Source organism: Sapajus apella, unplaced genomic scaffold (assembly GCF_009761245.1).
Source record: "Sapajus apella isolate SASKATOON/1434 unplaced genomic scaffold, GSC_monkey_1.0 scaffold92, whole genome shotgun sequence".
Lineage (NCBI taxonomy): Eukaryota > Metazoa > Chordata > Mammalia > Primates > Cebidae > Sapajus > Sapajus apella.
Window position 1 is genome coordinate 5679009 of NW_022437032.1, and position 10679 is coordinate 5689687.

The 10679-nt window shown below is 58.6% G+C and overlaps 1 protein-coding gene across 1 annotated transcript; it reads right to left on the reverse strand.

The window, feature by feature from the left end:
* Nucleotides 1–3336: 3336 nt before the first annotated feature.
* Nucleotides 3337–5440, reverse strand: CEBPB (CCAAT enhancer binding protein beta). Its single transcript, XM_032256014.1, has one exon. It carries the CDS (start codon nucleotides 4992–4994, stop codon nucleotides 3957–3959), a length of 1038 nt encoding a protein of 345 aa, XP_032111905.1. The 5' UTR covers nucleotides 4995–5440; the 3' UTR covers nucleotides 3337–3956.
* Nucleotides 5441–10679: the final 5239 nt, after the last annotated feature.

Genomic DNA, 10679 nt, shown 5'->3' on the forward strand with positions numbered 1-10679 from the left:
TTTTTTTTTTGAGACAGAGGCACACTCGGTCGCTGAGGCTGAAGTGCTGTGGTGCCATCTCAGCTCACTGCAACCTCTGCCTCTGTGATTCCAGCAATTATCATGTCTCAGGCTCCCGAGTAGCTGGGACTACTGCCCACCACCACACCCTAATTTTTGTATTTTTTTAGTAGAGACAGGGTTTCACCATTTTGACCAGGCTGGTCTCAAACTCTTGACTTCAAATGATCGGCGCTCCTCAGCCTCCCAAAGTGCTGGGATTACAGGCATGAGCTGCTGTGCCCCGCCAGCAGGGGAATATTCTTCAGGTGTTCAGAAGGAGCAATTCTCCTTCTCACTCCTACTCCAACTTCTGCCATCCTTGGCTGTGCAACCTTAGACAGGTCAGTTCACCTCTCTGAGCTGGTTTGTTCGGCAGGAAAATGCTGGTAAACAAAAGCTGCAGCCTCCAAAAGGCTGATGAGTTGATTTAACCAAGGAGCACAGTGTCAGCACCCAGCCAGCACCCAGCAGTGTCTCCAGCCTTCATTTCTGACATCCACTTATCTCCCTGCTAAAATCACCAGGCTGTGAGACAATTGCATGAGATTCCGAGGTGTGAATGTGTCTTGTTCTGTGAACTCTCTTGTCCTAAGTAAATACTAGTTGGGGTTCCAGGCTCCCACCTCCCAGCTAGCCTCGGTGGTCAAACCCACTAAGTGGGTCTGTGGTTAACATGACCGGCTTTCTCCCGAATATCGAAGGATCCAGCAACTCCACCTGTGCCAATGGCCTGGAGTGGTGCTTTGCACATCTAAGCACTTGTCTCACACCCGTATTATGGTGATTCCTCCAGGCTCGTCCCTGGCAGCCTGGGCCCCCCTCCACCCCATCCCACTCACCTGTTTCTAGACATCTGAATGGACTGGATCTTCCCTGCAAGCTCTTCGCCCTTGCAGCTTGGTGAACCATGGGGTGGATGTCGCCCCAACTATGACGCCTCCCCAAGTCCTCCGTCCAGAGTGCTCCCACACCAGGCCACCCAGACCACTGCCAAAGCCCTCAGCCTGTGAACTCCTATTCCCAGCCCTCTTTAGAGGCAGCCTGAGGGCTCAGGTTCAAATTCACTTTCTGTTGCTTCCAAACTGTGAAACTGATGTTTGCAGTTCCGGGGCTTGGGGTGCCTGAACTTGAGGCCAGGCAAGGAGCCCTCCAAGAAGGGCCTGGGATTTGAAACAGGAACTGGGATCACTAGCCAGGCTCCCAGCCCCAAACTTTCCCCACGGACTTGGGAGTCGAATAGTTTTGTAACCTGCTCCGCCCAACCCACCTTGAGCACAAACCTCACTTCTGTGAACCTCAATTTGCACTTTTCGAAATGGGTGTAATACCTTGCATGGGACGCTTATGTAGATGAAAGCAAGATGTGTGTGAAGAACTGGCTGTCTGCTGCTTCCAAGACAGCGCTCAGGAATCAAGCTGCAGGGCACATGGGTTGGAAGGGGATGACTCTTTGGCCACGCTGCTTCCCTCTCACCTCATTTGGGTGAGCAGCAGCCACCAGCCAACTCTCGGTGACAAAGGAGGGAGCAGGGATTTCAGAGTTGTTCCTAAGTTTCGGCCCTCTCCGAGGCCCTCCTTCCCTAGGTCCAGCTCCCCAGCCTCTGCCCTTCACAAGTAAATCCTAGAGGTTGAGCCAATGTGCCTGTCACTGGTACTAACGGAAACGATTGAGGCATTGGGGCTTGGGACTGGACTGACTTCAAGGCTCCAAAGGTGTGCCCGGCCAGGTGTCCAGTTGCGCAGGGCTGGGAGGAGACGTGGTCAGGGCCACACTGCAGGCCCCAGGTTGAAGTGGGGTTATCTGTGTCCAGATAACATAGCCCTCGAGCCACCATCAGGAGACTCTAGCCTTAGGGAGGTGGCGCTTGCCAGAATCCTCGGCGCAGAGATGGTGGGGGATGAGTGTTGCTGTCTGTTCCCCATGCCCTGGGCTCCCACAGGAAAGCACAACCAGCCCCTCAAAGGGAAAAGGAGGGGCAACACATTTCCCATTCTCAAACCACGAACCACCGTATCAGCAGCTGCTCCTGAGATCCCAGACTACCCCAGACCCTTAGCAGGCCAGTCTACGACCCCTGTTGCCCCTGAATTCCTCAGAGCAGGGCAACCCCCAACCTTGTCTTACCCATAAGGATCGGACAGCCCAAAGCTGCTCCCCACCTCTAAAAACAGGCATCATAACAGTCCCCACCTCCCCAAAGGTTGTTGTGAGGTCTCAATGGGATGGGGCAGGTCGTGTTTACCAGATGCCGGCCACTGGCAAGTAGTGGCCACATTGGCGCTGCACTGGTGACTGGGGTGCCAAATGCCAGCAGCTTCCCAGCGAAAAATAATAACAAGAGCAAGCGCTTATATAACACCTCTTGCATGCCAGGCACTGTGGGACGCTGTGCATGCATCCACTCACATCCATCTACATCCTCAACTCTCAGGAATGCCATCCGGGGCTGGATGGGGGTGGGGGTGCAGGGAGAAGCTGGAAGGGGCAGAGGGATCAGGGGTCAGCGAAGAGGAACCTGTCCCAGGGAATCAGGGCTAGCAGCCCCAGGTTAGTGCCTGGCTCAGCCACCTTGAGCAAGCAGGTAAGGTGGGCTCAGTGTCCCCGTTTGGGCAAAAAGGGCAAGTGATGAGCCTCCCATCCCAAGGAAAGGAATCAAAGTGTGAGAACCCCCCCCCACCTCCCTCCACCTGGTCTGGCTTCTCCCCTCCTGCTGGCCAGGGACACACAAACACAGACTCGTCCACACACCCAGGTTCCCCTCTTTAAAATCCACACTTATACACAAACTGTGTTTTAAACAACCCAGCCTACTACACTTACCAAAAGCATCTGCCCTGACTCAGACCAAGACCTGAACCCTCTCCTCCTACAGTCGCAGGCGTGCCTACCCGTCCCCAAACACAGGACAGGGGTCACAGACTTCCCAGCCCTTCCAAACCCAAGCCTGACACTCTGGACCAGCCAGAGGCCCTGGACTCCCTTCTCAAGCAGGGTTCCCAGCCACCCATCCCAGCGCCCAGGGGCTCTGAGTCAGCCTGAAAGCCTGACCCATCACTGTTCTCCCCTTTCCCCCAGGGCTGGAACTCCATCTCCAAGCAGACCCCGTGGGTGGGGGGGAGGAGTAGCAGAGGCAGAAAAACCAGCTGCAACACCCCCACCCAACCACCAAAACCTCCAAAAATAACAGCAGCTCCCCCACACACAACCCCCTACACACCAGAAACGCAAAAACAAAATCCTACAAATCCAAAATAAAGGAAAAAAAAAACAAAAGCCAATTACTGCCCCCAAAAGGCTTTGTAACCATTCTCAAAAAAAAGTTTATTAAAAGTGTTCTTACTTAATGCTTGAAACGGAAAAGATTCCCAAAATATACAGACGCCTCTTTTCTCGTAGAAATAGATTATTTTTATAATACAAAAAAAAAGACCAAAAAACAAAACAAAACAAAACAAAACAGCAACAGCAACAAGCCCGTAGGAACATCTTTAAGCGATTACTCAGGGCCCGGCTGACAGTTACACGTGGGTTGCGTCAGTCCCGTGTACACACGCGTTCAGCCATGTTTAAACCGATTGCATCAACTTCGAAACCGGCCCGCCCGCCGGCTCCTGGAGAGGGGCAGAGGGAGAAGCAGAGAGTCTATCATTCATCTGTACACATAGACGTTTCTTCTTTAAATAACACCACGGGCGGGCGCCCCATCTGCATGTGCGGTTGATTTGGACAAAAATATAGATATATATATATATATATAATAAAATATTAAAATTACCGACGGGCTCCCCGCGCTGCCAAGTGCCCCAGTGCCAAAGTTTTGCCCGCGCCGCCGGGGGCGGGGGCGGGGGCGCGGGTGCGGGCGCTCCCCGGAGTCTCGGCCCCGGCCGGCAGGGGGACGCGCGCGGGGGCCGCGCTAGCAGTGGCCGGAGGAGGCGAGCAAGGGCTCGGGCAGCTGCTTGAACAAGTTCCGCAGGGTGCTGAGCTCGCGCGACAGCTGCTCCACCTTCTTCTGCAGCCGCTCGTTCTCGGCCGTGAGCTCCAGGACCTTGTGCTGCGTCTCCAGGTTGCGCATCTTGGCCTTGTCGCGGCTCTTGCGCACCGCGATGTTGTTGCGCTCGCGCCGGATCTTGTACTCGTCGCTGTGCTTGTCCACGGTCTTCTTGGCCTTGCTCTTGACCTGCGAGGGCGCCGGCGCGGCCCCCGCGTAGCAGGCGGCCGGGGGCGCCTTGGCGTCGGCGGGGCTCGGCGTGCCGGGCGGGCTGGACGACGAGGACGTGGAGAGGCTCCCGCTGCTGCCGCTCGGCACCGCCTGGTAGCCGAGGTAAGCGCGCAGCGCGTACGGGAAGCCTGCCGCCATGCCTGCGCCGCCGCCCGGCGCCCCGGCCTCCTCCTTCCGCTTGCAGTCCGCGGGCTCGAAGCCCGGCTCCGCCTTGAGCTCGGCGGGCGGCGGCGGCGGCGGGGGCGGCGGGTGCAGGGGCGCGAAGCAGCCGGGGTGCAGCGCGCCCTTGGCGGCCCCCAGGCGCCCCAGGCTCACGTAGCCGTACTCGGCCGGCTTCTTGCAGTTCTTGCCCCCGTAGTCGTCGGAGAAGAGGTCGGAGAGGAAGTCGTGGTGCTGCCCGGAGGAGGCGGGCGCGGGGGCGGGCGCGGGCGGAGCCGCCTCGAAGGTGTCCGTGGCCGTGGCGGGCGCCGGGGCCTGCGGCGCGCCCAGCGGCTCCAGGTACGGGCTGAAGTCGATGGCGCGCTCGTGGTCGCCGATGCTGCCCAGCTCGCCGGCGGGGGGGCGCGGCCCGGGTCTGGCCGCGGGGGGCGCCGCGGGGGCCGCCTTGCCGCCGTACGCAGCAGCCAAGCAGTCCGCCTCGTAGTAGAAGTTGGCCACTTCCATGGATTTAAAGGCAGGCGGCGGCGGCGGCAGGGGGAGACATGCTGGGTCCCAGGCCACCAGGCGTTGCATGAACGCGGGTGCCCGGGGAGGGGGCCTGGGGCTGCCCGCTCCGGCCGGCCCGCAGGTGGCGCGGCCTCCCTGCTGTGAGCTGTCGCCGCTGCGTCGCTGCTGCTGCCGCCGCTGCCGGGGTGGCCGCTATTAGTGCGGGGGCTGGTGGCTGGACCCTCGGGTGGGTCCCCTTCCCAGTCCCGTGCGCGGCTCTGACTCGCTAAAGTTTCTCCTGAGCCCGGTTATTTATAAGGGCGGCCCGTAGCAACCGTGCGTCACGCCGGCCCCTCCCGCCGCCGCCACCGGGACGCGGAGGACACGGCCGCGGCCGCCCGAGACCCCCGGGAGGCCGGTGGCGGGGCGCAGCGGAGGAACCGGGCACCCAGAGCGCGTTTTCCGGGGGTCCCCGGGCCGCGGGGGGGGCGGCCTCACGCCCCCTGCCCACCCGCGCTCTGCCGCCCCGGGATTGGGAGCGAGAGGGGGCGGTGCGACCCCGCCCCCGAACCGCCCCTCTGGGCTGGAGGCTGCCCTGGAAGGCGGGGGAATCCGAGGAGGGGGCGACCTGAGCGCCTTCCCCCCCGAGACGCGGCCGCAGCCCGCCCCCTGCTGGAGGAGGCGGAGTTTTCAGGAGGGCCGAGCCGAGCCCCGACGGCCGACCGGTGGCCGCTCCCCGGGCCGATCCCTGGAGACCCCAGGCCGCAGCTCTAGCTCCTGGAGAAGCGACCCATCCCCGTGACCCATTCCTCTCCTAAACTCCCACTCCCTCCCCAGATCCTCGGCTCTAGAAAGGAGACTCGAGGCCTGTGACGACTCCCGTCTTAAGCCACTACCAATTGAGGACCCCGGGGGTCGGGGTGGGGGGGACAGGGCAGGAGCGCGCTCCGCTGGGGGCTGGACCCTGATCGACGGCGCCCCGCCCCTAGCCCCGCCCACCGCACCTGCTGCCTCCTCTCGGCTTGGACACCCGGGTCTTCTCCCACCCTGCGCCGCGCCACCCCTCCTGGGCCCTAAGATGGGGGTGCAGATGGGGGGCGCTCGGCCATGCCACACTGTGTGACCTTGGGTGAGTCCCTTCACTTCTCCCAGCTGCAGTCCATGAAGGGTGTCCCTACTGTCAGCGGTGGTGGCGTTGTTCCCAGACTCCCAGACCTAATTGAGGCTTACGTTAGAGGCTGCACATCGGAGAGAAAGGGACCCCCACGGATTGTGCCATTGGAGGCCCAGAGTGGGCATAGCATGGCATACCAAGGTCACATAGCCTCGTGTCCCCCATTCACCCCACACGGGATGCCTGCCCTCTCTGGGCACTAAGACCTATTGCCAGCCCCAGAGACCAAAAAAGCTTCTGTTTCTGAGGCTGCTGTGAGGGGCTCAAGCCAGGCCTCACGGGAGGGGGGTGGCATGCAGGAAAGAGAAGAGATGCCCCTGTTTTTACCAAGTCCCTGCCCTGTGCTCAGGGTGGGCCTGGACCCCAAGGTTCAACTTTTTTCACCCCACCAGGAAGATGCTTCTGCTGCTGCCGTTTCACAGACGGGAAAGTGACAAGCACCTGCCTGGACTTGAACACAGGCCAGAGGCCCTCTGACCACTGCCAGCCTCTGCTGGGTAGGCTCAACTCAGAGGGCCCTTTACCCTCCCCGACCCATTCCTAGGCCACTGGGGCAGCTCCCTGGGCCCACCTCTGCCAGTCCTAGCCCAGGCTGCCCAGGCAGGAGCTCCCAGCCTGCTGGGGGCTGACCCCCGGCCCACTGACCCCAGCCCTGGCCCCAGCAGGCAGGCGGGCATTGCTCAACCTTCGGTGTTATCTGCTGAGCTGGGGTGACCTCTGCCCTCAAGAGCTGGAGAAATAACATTTCTGGGCACCCTTGGTGGGTAGGAGGCAGGGAGGGAGGAGATAGAACGCTGGCCCAGCCTGCTGGCTTTCTGGGCCTTCCCAGCAACCTCTGAGCTGGGGAGGGATCAGGCCCCAGAGGGGTGCAGCAGGTTCCCCAGGGCCACCCAGCCAGGCCTTCCTCACTGCAAAATGGGACACTCAGGGCTGAGCTAGAGGCCACAGCTTCCCAGAGGCCCTCTCTGTCCCACCTGCTGGCAAATGTCCTTCCCTGTCACCAGCCTCCGTTATCCTAGTTGTCTATCTTAGTCTGCCTACAGACTGCCACTCGGGGAGGGCTGGCCCACGAGGGACTCCTGGGGCAGCACACTCAACATGGACCCGTGAATGAATGCATTTGCTGTTCCCTGTGCGCCAAGAACACTGTCACCCCCCCTCTGCCCAAGGCAACGCCTCAGGTCTCAGCCCAAAGGCTGCCTCCTCCAGGAAACAGCCCCCCTCCAATCTCCCCATGGGAAGTCCAGCCCCTCAGTCGCTCCTCACACACCCCCTGCTGTCACCATTCTTACTGTCATCAGAATTATCTCATCTGCCCATCTTGCTGTCTGTCCCCATGGCCTTCACTACTGTGTCCCCGGTGCCTAGAACAGAGCCTGGTACACAGAGGGTGCTCAATGAATGAATAATGGAGGAGGCTGAGAGGAAGGAGAGGTTCCTCGTTAGCTGGCTGTGTGACCTTAGGCAAAATGGCTTCCCTCTCTGAGCCACAGCACTCGCCCACATCCTCCCTTCTGGATTCTGAAGAGACGCAATGAGATTTGGGGGACTGAAGGTAATTGGAAGATTTGCTGTGTGTCCTCAGGCCAACCTTCCACCCTCTCTGAACTACATTCCAAGCTCTTTGTAAGTATTAATTCATTTACTCTTCCTGATAATTTGAGGAGGCAGGCCTGTCTTTTTTCTTTTTCTATATTTTCGATGTTTTGTAGAGATGGGGTCTCACTATGTTGCCCAGGCTTTTCTCAAACCCCTGGCCTCAAGTGGCCCTCTTGCCTCAGCCTCCCAAAGTGCTGAAATTTTGGGTGTGAGCCACTGCGCCGGGCCAGAGTCTTACCGTCATCTCCACTTTACAGATGAGGACACTGAGGCCTAGAAGAACTAGCCCAGAAGAACTACGTGTGTCTGCCTCAGGTCACACGGAAAGATGAGAAGGAACAAAATCTGCCCAGCCCAACTTTCCCCCTTGGGTTTGTCATAACAGGCCTGGCAATGTGAGTCCCACCTTGTGGGGAGGAAAACTGAGGCCCAGAGAAGAGTAGCCCCGAGGGTCTCACGCTGTGGGTTAAGTGTTACTCGGACCCTGAGGGCCAGCCTCCAAAGACCAGACTCGGCCCCGCAGGGGTCCAAGCCCTATGGCCTCCAGAGTGGAGCATGCTTGCCACCCGTCCCCGCCCTCCACCCCCTGCCGGGGATGACCCATCCCTTCTCAGGGCAGGTCCCACCCCGGTGCCACCCCAGGTGTCCTGCAGCGAAGCTGCAAGCTAGGATGACGTAAGCCCTTGTTTTTACAAGGCTCTTGCTCAACAGGCCCCGCCTGCTGCTTCCCTACCCCCACCCCAGTCCTGTTCAGCCTTTCCTCAAGGAGGAGGATGGTGGGAACTTGAGGGCCACCATCCCGGAGGCCCAGAGCATGTGAGTGGCTGTGTGGGCCCAGGAAGCCAGGATCCCCCTGGTGCCACCTCTCCCAGTCGCCCTCAGAACCTAGAGCTGGAAAGGGTCTCAAACTGGCAGCCAGTAGCCCAATCAAGACCAGGGATGGGTTCGGTGTGACCCCAGAGTGTTTTGTTTGATGTGTATGTGTTTAAGTGAATTTACTGCCAACATTTAAAAATCAGGAGATTTCACATCAAAATTCAGATTTCCAGCTCCTCTTTTAAAACCTGAAGATGTGGGCTGGTCCCACGTGGCCACATGGTGGTGGGCAGAAGCCGGGCGGGGGCGGGGAAGGAACAGGCACTTTCCTACCTGGGACGCACGTCCTTCTCTGTCCCCAAACTGCTTCTCAGAATTCCTCCTCCCTGTCCCTGCAGCTTTTCCCTAGCCCATTTTCAAGAGGGGAAAAACTGAGGCAGTTCGCCAAGGGAAGACCCACAGTGGCTGCTTTGACAGAGAGTGCTTTGCTGAGGGGCTTAGAAACCAGACAGCAGCGGCCAGGCACGGTGGCTCATACCTGTAATCCCAACACTTTGGGAGGCCCGAGGTCAGGCGTTCGAGACCAGCCTGGCCAACATGGTGAAACCCCATCTCTACTAAGAATACAAAAAATAATTAGCTGGGTATGGTGGCAGGCACCTATAATCCCAGCTACTCAGGGGGCTGAGGCAGGAGAATCTCTTAAACCCAGGAGGTAGAGGTTGCAGTGAGCCAAGATCACGCCACGGCACTCCAGCCTGGGCAACAGAGCAAGACTCTGTCTCAGAAAAAAAAAAAAAAATTAAAAAGAAACCAGCCAGCAGGTCTGAAAATAAGGCCGAAAGGTGAACCGTCAGACCATGAATGGGGGTGTCTCCAGTGGGCATGGGGCAGGGGGTGGCAGGGGGTGGCCGGGGGTGGCCTTTAATTCTGCCTGGGCCATCCATGCTGTGGCTCTCCAGCCATGTCTGGTGTTCCCTTGGGCCTCAGTCCCCGATTGATAAAATGGGGTGATAACATTATCTGGGGTTCTGGGCCTGCTGTTCCCCCTCACTGCTGGTGTTCCCCGACACATGGGAGTGAATCAGATGTCCCTTTCATTCCACAAAGCAGGCAGATGGGGAAACTGAGGCCCGAAGAGGGTTAGGACTTCCCACTTCCCCCTCCAATTTCCCTTTGTGCCCTTGTGAATGGGGACAAGAGCCAGACTTAGCCAGATTCCCTGAGCCCAGTGTTTGAGATTTTCCACATTTCCTCCTCTCTGAGGCTTCAATTTCCCCGTCTGCCAAATGGGGCTGGCAGAGGTAGATCCCTGAGGGCTGCCAGGCTCTGAGGTTCTGGGATCTAGGATTTTGGAGGCAGGAGGTGCCAGGCCTGGTGGTGAAGCTTGCCTGAGTATATGCTGCCACCAGGTGGCAGGCTCTGGGACTGCAGGAACAATTCACATGCTTGAAGACCCACTGGGCACCCTTGCCCTGGGTGCGGGGAAGCCAGTGCCATGGATGTGATAGAGGCACACAGGGCATCAGCAGACCACCAAGAGGAACCAAAGCATCCAGTGAACAGAAAACAGTGCTCAATCTTCACATAGTCTTTCGTCAAATGTTCCTTGGCATATGCTGTAAATCCGGCCCTAGAGACACATTCATGGACAAGACAAGCAATTCCTGTCCTCGTGGTACTGAAATTCTCCTGGGGGAAAACAGCACTAAACAAGATCAGTGATTATAGTATAGATTGTGAGGCTGGGCTCGGTGGCTCACACCTGTAGTCCCAGCACTTTGGGAAGCCGAGGCAGGCAGATCACAAAGTCAGGAGTTCAAGACCAGCCTGGACAACATGGTAGTCTCTACTAAAAATACAAAAATTAGCTGGGCATGGTGGCAGGCACCTGTAGTCCCAGCTACTCAGGAGGCTGAGGCAGGAGAATCGCTTGAACCCAGGAGGTGGAAGTTGCAGTGAGCCAAGATCGTGCCACTGCACTCCAGCCTGGGCAACACAGAGAGAGCCCGTCTCAAAAAAAAAAAAAAAACTTAAGCCCAACACTGTCACCTTAGGTTGATCGGCCCAATCCAAAGGGAAGGGAGCACACAAGCCCGTGCACACCAGGAGGCTGGTCATGGGCACTGCTAAAGAGGCTACCACAGGAGAGAGGGGGTAGGCGAAGGTTCACGGAGGAAGAC

Bases quoted from the DNA above. Each gene is read 5' to 3' on its own strand.
- CEBPB (XM_032256014.1), bottom strand. From the start codon at position 4,994: ATGCAACGCCTGGTGGCCTGGGACCCAGCATGTCTCCCCCTGCCGCCG.